Source organism: Nestor notabilis, unplaced genomic scaffold (assembly GCF_000696875.1).
Source record: "Nestor notabilis isolate BGI_N333 unplaced genomic scaffold, ASM69687v1 scaffold5272, whole genome shotgun sequence".
In the NCBI taxonomy this organism is placed as follows: domain Eukaryota; kingdom Metazoa; phylum Chordata; class Aves; order Psittaciformes; family Psittacidae; genus Nestor; species Nestor notabilis.
The window spans coordinates 152,877-170,063 of NW_009916884.1; the positions used below are offsets into that span (position 1 = coordinate 152,877).

At 46.3% G+C, this 17,187-nt stretch overlaps 1 protein-coding gene across 1 annotated transcript in view; it reads left to right on the top strand.

Annotated features, from left to right (window-relative positions):
* Positions 1 to 17,187, top strand: part of LOC104413724 (CUB and sushi domain-containing protein 2-like) — a 188,317-nt gene that overhangs the window by 151,494 nt on the left and 19,636 nt on the right. The window contains exons 13-15 of the mRNA XM_010024797.1: positions 1,659 to 1,841; positions 13,558 to 13,884; positions 16,054 to 16,248. Coding sequence (XP_010023099.1) covers positions 1,659 to 1,841; positions 13,558 to 13,884; positions 16,054 to 16,248 — 705 coding nt within the window. The remainder of the gene's footprint in view (positions 1 to 1,658; positions 1,842 to 13,557; positions 13,885 to 16,053; positions 16,249 to 17,187) is intronic.

Here is a 17,187-nt window from a genome sequence, read left to right on the forward strand (position 1 = left end):
GTGGTGAGTGTCTGTGTTCAAGAGTTTTGTTGCTTTTCAGAGTTAGAGCTTTCTGCTCCCCATGGCTCCACCAGTGCCGGGTACAGGGTGGGCTGGCAGGTGATGTGTTAGCTTCTGACCAAGTGTCAGCAACCAGAGTGGTACCAGGACTTCCAACATTCACTTCCTAGGGCACCCAGCATCACAGGCTGCAGTGGTGGCAGGAGCTGGAGGCGCTGGGTGTTGGACATCCTGCAGGACAGCTTGCCATGGGTGCTGCTTGCTAATCCTGTGTTTCTACACTTCAAGGTGAGGGAAGGAAAGGAATAACAAAAATTAACATTTAAAGGCTGCTGGCTTGTAGCAGGAAGTGTTATCGGATTCCTGTGTCTCTGCCAGGACACAGTGATGTTGGAGCAACCTGCTCTAGGGGAAGGTGTCCCTGCCCGTGGCAGGGGGTTGGAACTGCATGAGCTTTAAGGTCTCTTCCAACCCAAACCATTTAATGATTCTATGATACATAAATCCTGGCCAACTGTTTTCACTGACAGGCAAAAAGAGAGACCTATTTCATGATAACTTTAGTATTAATATTAATTTATGCTAAATTATTTTGGGGATGCTTCGTTACCTGGCAGTGACTTTTAAGTTCAGGATGCATGCAGCAGTAGCAGAAGCTAGGTGCCTTGTTGTGACTTCTATTCAAAATACACCTGTATCTAAGTTGCCTCAAGTCAGAATAATAATGAGGTGCTTGTTGTTACTCAAACCAAATTGGAATATTAAATGGAGTCATGCAAATCTTGGATTATGTGATTTTCCTCTGTAAAGCAAATGTCATAAAAGAAGCTTCCAATTTGGTGTAAGAAATTGAAAATGGGAAGAAAAGACAGTGAGGCTGATCATAGATGATGGGGATAAAAACTGGAGAACATGGAAGATGAGATGAATGTGAGGCAGATAATGTGGGAGCAGTGGAGAGGCTGTAAAGGAATGAAGTTTTGCAGCGCACTGATACAGAGCAGGGGGCCCTTTTGAGATGAAATTGGACGGAGCAGAAGATAACAGAAAATTGTGTTCATGATTTATTTGAAGTCAAAATACAAGTGCAGCGAGAGATTAACGGTGTGTTTCTGTGCAGGAGGGTGGCAGCTGTCTGCTTCGGGACCACAAGCAGGAACGGCAGTGGGGTGGGGAGGGAGAGACAGGAGATGTGGGAATCTGACAATCACGCTCAACTGTGTCCCCTTTGCCAGAGGAGTCCAAGGTCTGCTCCTGTTTAGTGAGACGTGGTCTGTGCTTCACAAGAGGTCCTTGAAGTGAATGCAGAGCAGGATCTCCTTGGGCAGGAGAAAATGTCAGTTTTTCATTTACAATGAAATGTAAATGAGAAATGTGTTTTTCATTTAGTTGGGATTAGTTTAAGGATGAGGAAGCAGTTAGGTTGTTAGGAGGGCCTCTCAGTGGTACAATCCATGTGCTATGGCAGCGATCTTGGCTGCGTTCTGCGCTGCTGCTGCCCCTGCTCCCATGGAAGACAGTGCGGAGGGGACCGGCGCTCCCTTGGGGATACGATGCGGGAGCGCTGCCGAGCAGGATGCGGCACAGGCACAAGCCAGGTACTGCACCAGCTCTGTGTCAGAGCCTTCCCCATGCAACTTCTGTTTTCTCTTTTTCAGAGATCGACCAAGGGAGCTGCGGTGATCCTGGGATCCCAGCCTACGGCAGGAGAGAAGGATCCACCTTTCGCCACGGGGACAGTTTGAAGTTTGAGTGCCAGCCTGCCTTTGAGTTGAAGGGACAGAAAACAATTACCTGCCAAAAGAGTAGCCAGTGGTCTGCTCAGAAACCAGTTTGTGTTTGTAAGTCAGTGAGGAGATGGCTCTAAAATACTGTGTGGTGAGGTGGTGGTGTAAAGAGGACGTTTGTGCTCTGTGCTTGGTACAAGGAATAGGGCAGGTTCCTGTGGTTCACATCACTTCTGGAGAGAGAGCAGGGCTTTGGTGTCTGAGACAGGAGGCATGGACATGAGCACACACAGAGAAATTAATGTAAAACTTCATTCTATTCCTCCCATTTAATTGTCCTTCATTATCTGACAGTGTTCAGGCTTCCTGCTGCTGGGCCTCAGGTTTTAATTTGTTGCATGAGCTCTCAGCAGAAGCGGGGTGTTCCGCTCTCAGTAGTGACTTAGACAATTTTCAGATGGAAATGGGAGTTACATGCACAGTCCCTCTTGGGTTTTAATGGTCTCACTGTCCTTTGAGGATGCACGGGTCAATCTGCTTTATTGTATTGACTGAACCGTCACTCAGAAACCATGTTGTATTTGGGCATTACCAAAATGCACAAAAGTATCTGTATTTTCCTCAATTGGTGACAAGCAAACTCTTCTTTTTGTCTCATCTCTACTTAGTGGGATATATTAAAGTCTTTGGACAGATGCTGGGGTGTAGGCAAATGAGACTGAACCTAACAAAATAATAGGGAAGGAAAATTCCATTGAGCAACAGACAGAGGACAAAAGTGTGGGGAAAATGGATATATGGAAACCAGAAATGTTCATTTTTAGAAGTGTGTGTTCATGTGCAGACAAATAGATAGGCTGATGTTTGATACTGCAGTAGAACATGCTCCTTTTGTAGTGTGGCAGCAGTTGATATGTACCAAAGAGATTGCACAGCACAGGGAGCAAACCTTGTTGCTCCAGAGCTGGATGTGGGTTCCTCAGGAGCTGTGGAAGCAGAGGCGTTAGTATCCCTACACTGCCGTTTATGGGAGACTCTGGGGAACTGGAGCAAGGGCCTGTCTTTCAAACACTAATTTAAGCTCTGAGCATTTGAGAAATGTCTATTTGGGGAAAGCAAGCAATTGCTTTGTGAGTTTTGCCTTTTCCAGATGCCACAGTTCCCTTCCTGCTTGGTTTTCTAAACAAATCAGCTAAAGATGCTAATGAGGAAAATGGAGTTTTCCTGGTTGGTTTTGAGGTGGGAAATGTTAGACCATTTCTGTGCTGATGTCGGAAGTTGGCGGGTTTCTTGTTTCCCAGAAGTTCAGATGAATTTGAGCAGCTGACGGTTTGGTTGAGGTTCTTGCTGGTAGTTTACAGTGAGACTAAACCCATCGTTTGTGCCCAGTATGAGAGTGTTGGATCATAACAGTGTAGAAAGGGGACCTTCCAGTAAAGTAGGATTGGGTTTTGGTAGGTAGATACTGAACTAGGGCATCAAATCCAGCCTCAGTCCGCAGTCCATGCAAAGCAGAGCACAGGCATGAATCTTTCAGTTAAAATAATTCCACTGTATTCTGTTCTCTGTGGTCCTTCAGCTTTGGATATTTATGAATCAAGAAGGCACCATGTAGGTAGTGGAAAAAGTCTTTCATGGGCCTCTCTATACCTTTACTTCCCTACCTTTATTCCAGACAGCATCACATCAGTGTGCATGAATCAGAAGAGGTTACACAACAAAATGTGTAACCTGGTGTGAAATCTGTAGTGGGATTAGCAATAACTCTGTAAATATTGGGAGACCAGCAAATGCATTGGGCATGAGGTGGGAAAATAAGGTAACCTGATTTATGTGCTGCTAGTTGAAATATGCAAACAATTCAGTGCTGCTGATTCTGGCTGCAAATGCGTGACAAATGCAGATGGAGATTAAACAGCACTCTGTGGTGTATCCCGCTGTCCTGAGCAAATGATTTATGAGCAGACAGAATCTATTGTGGAGAACTCATTTCCTGGGGCTTCCATGACAAAGCAACACAAACCATTTAAGTAATGCATCTGCTCATTGCAATGGGTTCTTAATTCGTGACTCTCTGTGCCTTCATGATAACAGACCTTCCATCTTCATCCTCTTTGTTGTCATTGCATCCCTTAACTGTCCAGGGTGAGCACGTAGGGTACTGGAGAAATTTTGCAAGACCTTCTTCGTGCATGTCTTCTGCAAACCCCTACTAGGCGAGGTATCCCTGGCCCTGTGTGTGTTCAGATTGTCTCGGACCAGTTGAGATGCCTGAAACAACTACATGGGATCCTGGGAAGCTGTAGGACTGTAGCTGGATCGGGTGGCACAATTGTCCATCTGTCTGTGCTCTGAGTTTGGTGGCTTGCTTCTGTGCAACGTGGATGTCTGGGTTGATGACTGGATACTGAAGACCTCTCTTTCTCCCTACTCTGCAACATCTCATAGTGCTCAAATCAGCTCTGTAGTTACTGTTGTTCACTCTGACACTTGCATTTTCAAAGTTACAGAACTGTGTTATCTGCCAAAAGCTAAAGCAGTTCCCGTAACCCAGGATAACCTGAGCCATTGCTTTCATACAGAGCGATGTTCAGTTTTCTTGGAGCCTTGAAGGACAGCAAAATGGGCTTAGGAGATGTCAGGCAGATAAATACTACCTCAGGAAAACCATTGTGCTACTTAGATGAAGTTTGTGCTCTGATGGTAATAACTCATAAGGGATATAATATTCAAACTGAAGTCTACAGTTACCTGTGGCTGAGGAGATTATTAGGTTTATGAATGGGGAGCCAGCCCATAATTACAGCTATAACAGGAAGCTGGTGAGTTGTTCAGTTACTGCAGTGAGAATGATGAAGGTGTGGATAGATGTAGTTGGGGAGCAGGGTGTTTCGGGAGTGCCATAACTTTCAAATACATGTCTGGAATTACTGTTTAAACATACTCATCTATAGTAGGGGAACACTCATTACCTGATTTTATGGGAACTATTGCAGTGGAAGGCCCTGCTACAAAACATTTTCTTTGACCAGAATTTGTTTCACGAGGTGTATGTTTGCTTGCCAAGGAAAGGAAGAGCTGACATCCCCTCTGCAGGGGGATAGTGCTCTCGGAGGGCTCAGTAAGTCTTACAAGGTTCTTTACTACTCTCCTCCAGCAGCTTCCCTTCCCTTTCCTTCCCTTCCCTCCTGCTCCTCTTCCTTCTCCTGCAGCCCTGCCCCTGGGGGCCTGTGACCTACAACTCCTGAGGTTTCTATCCTGCACCTTTAACTGGATGGTTGACTCGCGCCAAGCAGTGCCGTCACTTGCTGTGATAGATGATCATGATAGGAACTGCCACGACAATATGTGTCACTTGTAACCACCTCACTGAGTAAAGGCAAAGCTTTTGCCTTGTTTTCCCTCTCCTCTGCCAGTTGCACTGGGAGAGTCCCTTCTGAAACCTACTTACTTTCTGATCCAACTTTAGCTCGTTGATCTCAGACTTGCAAACTTCAAGTTTTCTGGACCCGTCCCATGTTCTGAGGGTAAATAAACCACAGTGAAGTAAACCAGCATTTTATATGCGCTGGTCAGAGTGCACCAGGCAAAGTGGGGAGGGAGGTCTCTGCACTGAGCTGACGGGTATTTGTTTGGCGTCGCTTGACTGCAGCTCTGCACAGGCTGGGGATAAACGTGTGTGTAGATGTGTATGTGTTTGTGTGTGTGTGTGTGTGTGTATGTATGTGTGTGTATGTGTGTGTGTGTGCACATGTATGTTTATGTGGAGCGGCTGTCATTTGAGTTGTGCTGCTTCAGAGAACTTCTGGACACCTCCAGACACTTCATGTCCATTGATGTGATAGTCATTACAGGGCTCTTGGTCATGCTCTGGTCTCGCTTTAGGATCTTCTTTAGTTTCCAGTAACTTTCTTTTTGTTGTGTTACTGTAAGTGGATTTTGTGTTATAACCTGCTCACAGCAGTAGTCATGCATAATATTCCTCTAAGCCGAACAGAAGGCATTTCCCAAAGCATTTCCAATTGAAATTATGTTAAATGGTGTGTTTTCTTCTCTGGCTTTGGAGCAGATGTTAAGTTTTCTTCCCTTCTTTTTCACTTGTAAACCTTAGCCACAGCCCGTTTCTCCTGGCCGAGCTGCACATGGTCGCTGAGTTGTGCAGGAGCCAGCAGCAGCAGCAGCACGGAGCCACCACTGCTGGAGGCTGTGCTGGCTTGTTGGAAATGGTGCATCGACTCTCTCAGACAAACTGAGCACCAACAAAACACTTTGGGTTGTTGAGAGTTGTCTTTGAGTTGGCTGCAGCAGGAGGTTGGCACAGCTCAGGATCCCTGTCACCGTGCAGGTGTATGGCACTAACACAGTCGTAGAACCCCAGCCTGGTTTGGGTTGAAGGGACCTTAAAGCTCCTCCAGTTCCAACCCCTGCCCCGGGCAGGGACACCTTCCACTAGAGCAGGTTGCTCCAAGCCCCTGTGTCCAACCTGGCCTTGAACACTGCCAGGGATGGGGCAGCCACAGCTTCTCTGGGCACCCTGTGCCAGCGCCTCAGCACCCTCACAGGGAAGAGCTTCTGCCCAAGAGCTCATCTCAATCTCCCCTCTGGCAGGTTAAAGCCATTCCCCTTATCCTGTCCCTCCATCCCTTGTCCAAAGCCCCTCTCCAGGTTTCCTGGAGCCCCTTTAGGCACTGGAGCTGCTCTAAGGTGTCCCCTTGAGGAGCCTTCTCTTCTCCAGCTGCCCCAGCCCAGCTCTCTCAGCCTGGCTCCAGAGCAGAGCTGCTCCAGCCCTCGCAGCATCAGTCATCCTCATCAGGCATTTTGATTTTGTGGATTTTTCCATTCTTTTAAACATCTGATTTTCCTTAATAGCAACGTAAAATCTCTCTTCTCCGTAGTGTTAATTACTCCTTCTTTTTTTCCTTTTTGTTAATCCCATATCAGCCTATTATACCTGCCGCATAATCTTAGCTCGTCTTTGAAGCATCACAAATGTTAGTTCTGAGCTGAGCAGCTAACCTTTGTGTGCACTGTCTGGTACAAACATCAGGATTAGGAGCTGGAAACGCAAAGTGCAAGAGATGTTTTTCCCAGCAATGTACTGAACAGAACCCTGTAATTTCATATCACTTGGCAAGGTTTTCATTTAGCTGTAAATTAAGTTGTCAATTGGTCATTATTTTCTTTCTCTTTCTTTGTTTTTTTCTCTTTTCTTCTTTTCCTACCTGTTATTCACAGCAACCTATGGAGCCTTCGCTAGGAAGAGTAATTTGGATAAAAGTGTGTTTTATAAGTTAGCAGTGATAAAAGCATAGTTTGCCTTTTAAAAATAATAGCTTTTTAACAGAGAGAGTGGTTAACCCTTGGAGCAGGCTACTGAAGGCAGTGCTGGGTTCTCCATCCTTAATCGTTTATAGATTGAGGTGGGGGTGCTCCTTTCTGGACATCTGTAGGCACCAGGAATTGTTTTATAGTCTGTATTAAGGAGGTGGATGGTTAAGATGATCACAATGACCCTTTATTGTCCAATAACACTTCCAGAAGGTTTTCTTTTAAAGGAATTGGTAGTTTTTTCATTATAAGGGAGTTTTTCAGGCTTTTGAACTGCAGCATTTTGATGAAACTGGACCCTTTGTGTGCTCTTTTATCCTTCATTCCTTACTTTCTGCAGTGCTGATGGAACAGTTTATGTCAACTCACAAAATGTTTCTCCCTCCTGCTGTAAACGGGTCTTGTTTTTCTAGCTAACATTGGACTTGTAGATGCAGTTGCTTTGAGTGGATTTTGGAAGAACTGTCAGGATTCTATTACTTTTTCTTTCCCCGCTGGTTTGCCGTGTGGGGCGCTTTATTTTCTTGTGCTTTTCTGGTTTTAATGCTTTTATGAAGCACAAGCACCCTGAGACGATTCTCCTGATGATGAATGGCAGAGACACTAATTATCTCTGCCAGATGTGCTGGGACAGGGGCTTGGTAGCTAACCTTAACCTACCAAACCATGTCAGCTCTGGGCTCTGCAGAGCAGCCAGTCGCATCCTGGGTTTCTGCCAAGAACCAGGCTTGGTGCCTGCCAAGGCCACGTCTGTGGCTTAGATGGCTTCTGCAGCAGATGTGTGTCCTTCAGGACCCATTAACACCTTCTGCTTGCCCTGGATCTTGCTGGGTTCAGAGCAGCAAATCAGTGGAGAAATGCTCTTTATCTTCAGCTTGTTCCCAGGAGCTGCTGTGATCGGGTCTTTCTCTGGCAGCAAGGGAAGCAAATTAAATGAAGGCAGGATTACCATGATCTCTATATACATGAGGGATTTGTAGCTTTTGTTAACAACCTTGTTTCATGGTTGCAGCCATGTAAGACCGTTCCCTTCTTAATTTTAAGCAGGGCACTTTCCCTCAAAGCCCTCGTTCTGCATTGCAGCCCTAGTTTATCAAAGCACTGAGATTTAAATGTTTGCTTAAGCAGACATACATGTTTAAGTGCTGTGCTGGGCAGCAGTGCACTTAAGAAGCTTCTCAATGACAATGAATTGAGTTATAATTGTCCCCCGTGAACTCCCCGGGCATTTTTTGGTGTAATCTGTATGTAAATTACCCATTTCCCTTTCTGTGACTTTATAAGAAGGCTGCTTGACCAGCCCAGTCCCTTCTGCTCTTTGCTGGGAGTTGTCTCAAGCTGCACAGCCTCCATCATGCCTCTTGTCAGTTAAGTTGGGAAGTTCCCCTTGGTGTCTCTATCTAAGGAGAGCTGGTACCCACCTGGGTTGAACCAGAGCCTGTTTTCTCCTTGGTGTTACTGTCAGTGAGTTCTCTCTGGCTCATCTGAGGTGCTCCCAGCCATGTGCTCAGTGCTGGTCGGGAGGATGCAGTGTATTGAGTTGTCTCCATCCTTGTTATTTTACTGATTGAATCAGTTGAACTGTTACCCTGATAGGGCTTCACGCTGCTATAAATGAGCTGTCCTGTGCCAAGGCATCTGTCCGTGTTCCTGACAGCAATTGCTCAGCATGATGGGTTGCCTCTCTTCACATGAGCCTGAATCTGAAATGACACTCACTGGTTTCATCAGGCAAGGAGATTGTCTCTGTCCTCTTCCCCTATCTCAATATCCAGAAAATGAGAATGTCTTGTGTGTTATGTTGCCATCTTCAATCTGGTCTGCAGAGAAGTTTCCTTATGCCTGTCTTCTTTTACTTCAATGCTTTACATGCGGGGTTGGTGTTTGAGGAAGCTGCAGTGGGGTGTTTCCAGTTTGCTGGTGGATTCCATGTGTGTAAGTTTATCTTTAAGGTTCCTTCTGTTGTTCCCCATGAGCAGAACTTCACATGTGGCTGAACCTGCCCACACACCCTCTGCTGCACTTCATCGTGATGTGCAGGTACTGTACTTGCAGTTACGCACTTCGGGGGTGCCTCACCTTTGCAGTGCTGCAGCAGTCATCCTTCATGCACTGTGCTGGGGACATGGGGCTGTGTGGAGCTGAGTCCCAGCCTGTTGCAGAAGCAGCTTTCAGGAGATGGATACACTGCAGCAGTTGTGGATGGCTCCGAGCATCGCAGCAGCAGGAGGGTGCTCTGCTAAACCACGAAGGAGACGTACATCACAAGAGCACTCGACCGCTTTGGGCCTTTTGCCAAAAAGTGGCAATTAAACTTTGGTCTTGTGGACACCCCCACCAGTTCCCAGGGGAGACTGCAGGGAGGGGGAGGGTTCCATCTGAAATAAACAGGCACACAGGAAAGGATCTTGTCTTCATGCCTTGGAGCACCTCCCGAATAACAACAGATGGCTGCAGAACACTGGCAGACAGGTAGCACGACACCGTCCTGCTGCAGATCAGCATCTTCCAGTAAGTTTTAGGAACTTTTCTTATTCCCAGTAACCCCATCACTGTTCCTGTTTGGAGTAGATAGAAATGAAACCCACTTGAGTATTTTAGTGCTCTTCCCTGTGCACAGTCTATTTTAGGTTCAGTGATAATATTTTCCTCAAGATCTGGTACCCAAAGTCTGCCTACTTTTTATTCTTCTTCATTTACCTGCTGTCCGGCCCCCATCAGCCACTTGCTGGCACTGACACCTACTCCATCAGTTAGCTGGGGAGTTTGTTGCTCTGAAATGCACAAAGTTCTCCCAGTTAGTATTTGCTCTAGACTCCTTTCCCTCACCTCCCCCTTGCCCTGTTGGTGCTTCAGGGTTTTAAGAAGGAAGATGCATCGTGATGCAGATGTGTTCATTGAAACAGATACAGGATACGAAGCACTTTACCTCGCAGCTGGAACAGTGCCCTGAGCTCCCAGCACTCTCGGCTGTTCGGGACATGCACTTCCTGACTGAGGCATGTTGGTATTAACCAGGCTCCTGCTGAGCTCCTGGTTTTCCAGTCCATCACCAGCTATGCCTAGAGGAGAGATCTTCTTCAAAAGGAAAGGTAAGGTGGAAAATCCTACCTTCAAGCTCTCTCCCACCGGTCCAAGGCTGTGGGGATGATACCTGAAAGCTGACAGAGAAGTCAGGAATTTTTTGCAGTTTCTATGGAGACTGTAATTACCACAGTGATTCCCTGCGTGGTTTTCAGCTCCTGAACTTGGTGCCTTTCCCATTCCCATGCATTGCAGGTGTGCCCTCTCCCTGGGATCAGCCCTGCTTTCCCATGTGCAGGATGAGCTGGAGAGTCTGGGGCCACCAGGCATTCCTTGCAGGAGAAGCAGGGCGGTCTGTGAGGAGGCAGGATCTTCTGAAGGCAGAAGAAAAGAGAAGCAAGTTGTGCTTGGTCTGACCAGAGAAATGCAGAAATTGCTGCTGGGTGAAGGTGCAGAAACAAGCAGCTCTGCTGGTGAATAACTATCAGATCCCTCTGTGTCTGGCTTGGCCATGAGCATCACACGCTGTGAGGGGACCATGGGGCAGCGTCCTCATGCCACAGCCACATGTCCACTCGACTTGTGCCATAAGAAGCAGTGACATGTTTCTTCACTGTTTTACTGCTCTAAATGAAGGCAGAATCTTGATAATGTTTGTGTTGACTTGAATAAAGACCTTGTACTCGTTGGTTAGTGACATGGGTCTCACTGGCTTTGGTGGGTACTTTGTGTCTACCCAGTTTTGCTGTGATTTATTCTGCTCTACTTAATAAAGGGATTTTTCCTGTTACCTTTGCAGTACTTGATCAGTAATGGTAATTATTGACAAAGATCAGTTTAGGTTATAAATGTGAGCCTGTGCTATGCACATAATGAAACATCCTCGTAACGTCTAAGAACAACGAACATAAATACTAATTTCCATCTCTTAGCTGAAGGAGTGACGGGTGTTCCCAGCTCAGGCATCCTGATGGGCAGGCTGCAGGACTCACCTCTGCCTGTCACGTTGCCAGTGACTGCTTGCTCCTCAGGGGCTCTTTGTTCCCAGCTGTCTCAGATGCACAGAACAGCATGAGACAGGTAGCGCTCAGCTGCCTTCCTCCTTTTGAGGGTCCTGTCCTCTTCATTCTGGTAGCACATTTCAGTGTCTGTGACATCTAGATAAACAGCTTCTGCTTTTATCGAAGTGTCCAGCAAAGCCCTTCTGAGAAAGCAGAGGCTGACGTGGATCCTGGTGCAGCCCCAGATGAACCCCCCACTTTGTGCTGAAGAAAAACCTCTCCTGCTTTAAAAGATCAAGAAAAATCTTCATATCACAGACACCATGAGCTTGTCCGTGAACCTTCTGATCCATTGTTGCTTCCTGGGTTGGGTCTGTCCCTCTGGGGGGTGAAGCCGAGCTCCCCATTGCACCCAGGAGGGCTTGGACACGGGTGCCACAGCTGTGGGCTGGGGATGCGGGTGCGTGGGGCAGTGGCCTTTCTCCTGCAGCTTGGCTGGCTGCTGCACTCGTTATCTTATGGAAAATCAAAAGTGTCATTTACTTCCCTGCAGTGGAGACTGTTGAGGGTGGGTTTTATGTGTTGCTTTTTAATCTGTCATTGTGCTTCATCTTAGCAAAGGTTAATTTTCTATTCTTCCCTCACTGTGCTTTTCTCTCTTTTGTCAGCAAGTTCTTTGTTGTTGTTTCCCGAACGGAGCCGGCAGCTCTGTGCTCTAATAGCTGTGCTAGCAACCGTACCTCTCTGCTGTGGGCTGTGTGATACTGTAGGTCCTATATGAATGCTAATTTACCCCTTTGATGAGGAGTTCCTACCACTAAGACTTCTCTCTGTGCAGTTATTTTCAATCCCTATTCCTAGGCAGATTATACCAAGCTTATGCTGACAGAATTATTTGACAGCATCCCTTAATATTTCAGCATCTAGTAAAGAGCCCAAATCCTGAGGATATTTTGCAGTTTGTTTTCTCTTTAATCTGTTCTCTTTGTTGCTGGAAATAGATTCTGTAGCTCTTAACCTTGATAACGTCATGGTAACGTCCATCTTACTTGATCTGAAACCATTAAGTGTTGAAGGAAAACAGGGAAAATAACAGAGGAAGGGTGAGCATTGAACCAAATAATTGTATAAATGCCAAACTAAAACCAGCCTCATCTTCAGTGTGATATCCTTTTGCCAGGAATTAGTGAGATGTATGTTCTAAGTAATGGATTTTGCCAAGGGTGTTGGTGGGGAAAGAGAAGAGTAAAGCATATGTACATAAGATACCAACGTTGGGTAGGTACTGCTTAAAAGGCAGCCTTGCTTTTCCAAGTTAATGGACCTTGTCAGCTGAAATACAGTATATATTGAAACCCCTGGAGAGCTGAAGAGTTCCTCCATGCGCACTCTTCCCCTCAACTTCAGTTGAAGAGACCGGGTTTAATTATTTTCATGGGAACAGCAGTCTGGTTTGGTGCCTCTTTTTGGTGAGCTGCAAGCCAGCAGAAGTCAGTGATTTATTTGCGATGGGAAGGGGAAGGTTCCAGCCCACCAGAGCTACCCCAAAGCCCCTGGCACTTGGAGGAAGCTGGGGATGGTTCCTGGGCTGTTCCTTGCCTGCTCAGAGTCCTTACCAAAACCAAACAGCTTTTGTTCCTCAGTGCCCATTTGGCAGAGGTGTAAACAGCTGCCCAAGGAGACAGAGACAAAGGCAGATTGATTCGCAGCTCATTCTCAAAGGCGCTGACAATTTATTGCTGTATCAATTATTTAATGCATTATTATTTATTGCTGTGCAATTATTTAATGCAGGGTGGGCATAGTCTGAATGCGAGGAATTTGTCCAAGTGGGATTGCTTGGGTGCAGTCACATCTGCTGAGGAGCACGGGTGAAAAGTGTATTTAGCTAATAAAAAGTAGGCTAAAAGTGCAGATGTTTTCAAACATACCCTGAAAGCCTGCGCTGTGCTCAGAGTTGCATCCACAGTTACCCAGCACTTGGGTGGGGATGCAGCAGATGAGCCTGGGTTCTGCTGGGGGAACAGTGAGCTGATTCCTCACGGCAGGTTTACGTTGTGCCAACTCGTTGAATGCCGATGTCATTTTCACTAGGTGTAGTCACACATTTGGTTCTCGTGTGGGATTTCTCTCAGGGATGTGCAGGAGAATTCACCCGCAAATTAGCAAATCCCCACCTGGTTGAGTGGCATTTTCTTCCTGCAGTAAAAGCAGCCTGAGCTAGGCTGGAAAATGGCAAATAACCCAAACTGGGTCTGGAGACTACTTTGAAGTCACGTCTTCCCCATGCAAATAAATCACTGACAGCAGGCAGTGAATGGAGCACTGAGCCCTTCCTTGCTTTAATTGTCTCTGAGAAGCAAAGCAACTGGGAATTTTCAGGAATCTCCCAGCTCAGGGGGTAAGGGGAGGGGGAGACGCGACAGAGCAGCTCGTAGGAGCTGTGCTGCGTGATTGATGGTGATTTCTTATTGCAGTTTCCTGCTTTTTCAACTTCACCACCCCGTCTGGGATTGTGCTGTCACCAAATTACCCTGAAGAATACGGAAGCAGCTTGCACTGTGTTTGGTTAATTATAGCTAAACCCGAGAGCCGCATTCACTTGGCTTTCAATGACTTTGATGTGGAGCCCCAGTTTGATTTCCTGGCTGTGAAGGATGGTGGCACTGCCGAATCCCCGGTGCTGGGCACCTTCTCAGGAAACCAGATCCCCTCCTCTCTGACCAGCAGCGGTCACGTAGCCAGGCTGGAGTTCCAGACCGACCACTCCATGGAGAAGAGAGGCTTCAACATAACCTTCACCAGTAAGTGCCCCATCCTTCCTTCTGGTTTTCATTTCATGCTCTAAATTCTTGGTGGAGACTAATAGGCAAGAGTCTGATCTCACTATAACTCCTGCAATTCCCAAATAAATCCAAAAATTAGGGATTACCTCAGATTTGCAGCTGGGTAATTGAGGATCAGTGTCAAGCTTAGAGCTGATTGCTCAAGTTCTTTCTGGCTGTGAAGTTTAAGTGTTGTCCAGCAGTGTGAAAGACACAGTTTGCCCCTGGATTATCCATCCTTGGAGCAGCCGGGGTTTCTGTTCTCCCACCAGCCCACAGCTTGCTGCATTCCATGGGCTTTCTGCTCTCCTCTCATGCCCCTGTTCTGCTCACTGGGCTGAGACTGCTTTGTGGGGACCTCGGTGCAGATCAGCACCAACTATTCAATCTCAGATGCTTGTGTTCATCAGTCAGTCCTGTCACCACTTCCAGTCGCTTAAAAGCACACATGATTTTGAAGTTAAAGGGAAACACGTAGCAGTGTCTTAGAGTATAAAGCCTTGAAACTTCCACAGAGATGTTTGGCTTCAACTCAGACCAGCGCCTACAAACCTCCGATGGATGCTGTGGTAACTTTATCCTCGTATTGTCCTATAATTTCTTACAGAGCATTATTAAACCTGTTTAGCAGAACTGATAAATGACTTTGTTACAACAGCCTTTAGTAACAGAGCTGAATTAACAGCCCTTCGAGCCATGACAGCAAATCCTCTTTATTAAAAAAATAAAATCAGAGGTCTTAATAATCATTTGCCACATTACAGCAGGCTGAAGGTTCACAGATGAAATGGGTTGTGTATGGTACTATCACATAGCCAAGATTGAGCCCTAGACCCTGTGAGGGGGAGGCAGCTCCCCAGGAACGCTGGTGGTCCCTCCAGGATGTGTCTCTGGTACGTTCCGTACCCGTGCTGCAGCTGTGGCTGTCCCCTGAATGAAGACATTTTTAAAGCAAGTTCTTTATTGTTGTAAATGACTCCTAAGTTTTCAGCAGTTGATGTGTTCTGACTGCTTGAATAGCAACAGGGAGGTGCTGAGTCTGGCTGGACACCTTGCCATCCCAGGTCAGGTATGAGAGAGGAGACGGCGTACCGCTACAAGGGACAGATAGCAGAGCACAAAGAACAGCTTCAGCCTGTGTTTTCCCCTTCAGCAGTGTATATAACAAGATATTAGAAGAGTAATGATGCTTCATAAGAAATCCAGAACTCATCTGACTTTGGTCAAGTGCATTAAGGATACTAAAAGCATGTGTGTGTAATTAATCTGGAGGCTTTAATCTTTAATATGCTGCTCATGTCTTAAGACCACCTCCCAGCATGTGAAGATCTAGTACATAATTATGCACTTAATGGGGAATGAAGGCTATAGACTTACTTTTGGCCTAGTTTTTAGCTGCTGGAAAAGCGCAGGCCTTTAAACAGGGCTGTGTGTCTGTGCAAGTCCATGTGCAACTTTGCAGCACCTAGAACGGCAGTTGCTGTGTGTCCTTCATTTTACCCTAGTAATGATGACAAGCGAGGTACATGGCAGTCAGTCACAGAGGGTGCTGACAGGACCCTTCCCTTTAACTACAGCACCTCAAAGCTTTCATTTTTCCTCCTTAATGGTTAACTGATGTCCCCTCTGTGCAGATGCTTTAGTTTTTTAAAGTGTTTGAGTATTTGTGTATTTTTCATGTGTGAAAGATGGCTAAGACAACGATTTGGTTCTGCAGGCTCCTTTCTGGCCCCTGTTGCTGCTGTATCCCAGCACCTCTTAGAGGCATATGGGTTTAATCTCATGCTTCCTCTCTCAGGGGGCAAATGAACTGCTTGCAATAGGGACAGGGGATGGAAAAATCTAAGTGAATTCAACTAGATGAAATGATGAATGGTGGGAACATACACTTGGGTGTCTTAGAGAGGCAGTGATGACATGGTATCTGCCACAGGCTGGCTTGTCCATGTGGAACACAGTGGCTTTGGTAGGTCAGATTCAAGTCCATGCTGTTTGGTCTTCCCTGTGAGGACATCCCACTGTCCAGGGGCAAGAACAAGTACTACTGCCTACACAGAAAGTGCTGCTTAATTCCTAGTTTTGTGGTCCATCATACTTCTGAATTGGACAGAGGCAGAACCTCACTATTCTCTTTTCTTTCCCTCTCAGCATTTAGGCACAACGAATGCCCTGACCCTGGTGTGCCTGTGAATGGGAAGCGATTTGGTGACAGCCTCCAGCTTGGCAGCTCAGTGTCCTTCTTGTGTGACGAGGGCTTCATTAGGACGCATGGCTCAGAAACCATCACCTGCATCTTGAAGGAAGGAAATGTGGTGTGGAACAACGCAGTGCTCAGATGTGAAGGTGAGTTTTATCATCTTTCCTACTAGTCTGTACATGCAGCCTGGAGGGAGAATGATCCCTGGTGTTTTGGGGTAACAGTTCTGTCGAGGTCCCAGTCAGATAACCCCCAGGGAAGAAGGTGCACAGTGCTGCCATCATATAAGCAGAGGCTCTTGTTGAGAGCTGAAGGACTCCTGGACTTAGTTCTAACCCTCAGCTTCTCAGTTACGGCCAGGATTTCACCCAGCTCTGGCAGGTGTTGTCTGCACAGGATTGTTTGCTGAGGAGGAAGAGCCAGGCCAGTAACCGCTGAGCACTGAACTCGGTTTGTTTTCTGATTTTCTGTGGAATGAAGGATGGGAATTATTTTTAGTAGCTCAGTTCTGGTTACAACAGGCGTTTTCCTAATAACAATAATAAAAGGCTTTAGTTTACTGATGACTCAAAGCTTCCCTGCTTCTCTTGTCACAAAGGGAATGAGAGAACAGGAAGATACACAGTGACATTTTTTCTGTCCTGATTTTTGATAAATGTAAAATGTATAATAGTTATATAATGAAAGAAGCAAAAGGTACAGATCTTGACTGTAAGAAGTGAACATGCGTGTACCTTCAGCGTGTCTTGCTCAGTATCAGCCCTGTCTGATGGACTCTGACAGTTGAGAGACACAAGTTCTGCATTTGCATCTCTTGGCCGCAGCGGTTACAATAGCCAACCCAGAAACGGGGGAGGTGGCTGGAGAGAAAGGCTTTCATACAGATTTCACAGCTTTTTTCTAGTCCTTTAAAGCTTCTACTATGGGAAGAAAAGTAGTGAGAAGTCTTCCTCTGCCCTGTTCCCAGGGAAGCGATGCCCTGCACTGGTATTTACAGTAATTTGAATAACAAGTACTGTGCTAGTGAGAAATAGTTCTGTAATACTGAGAAATAATTTGGTCATGCATTGTTCAAGTGGATGAGA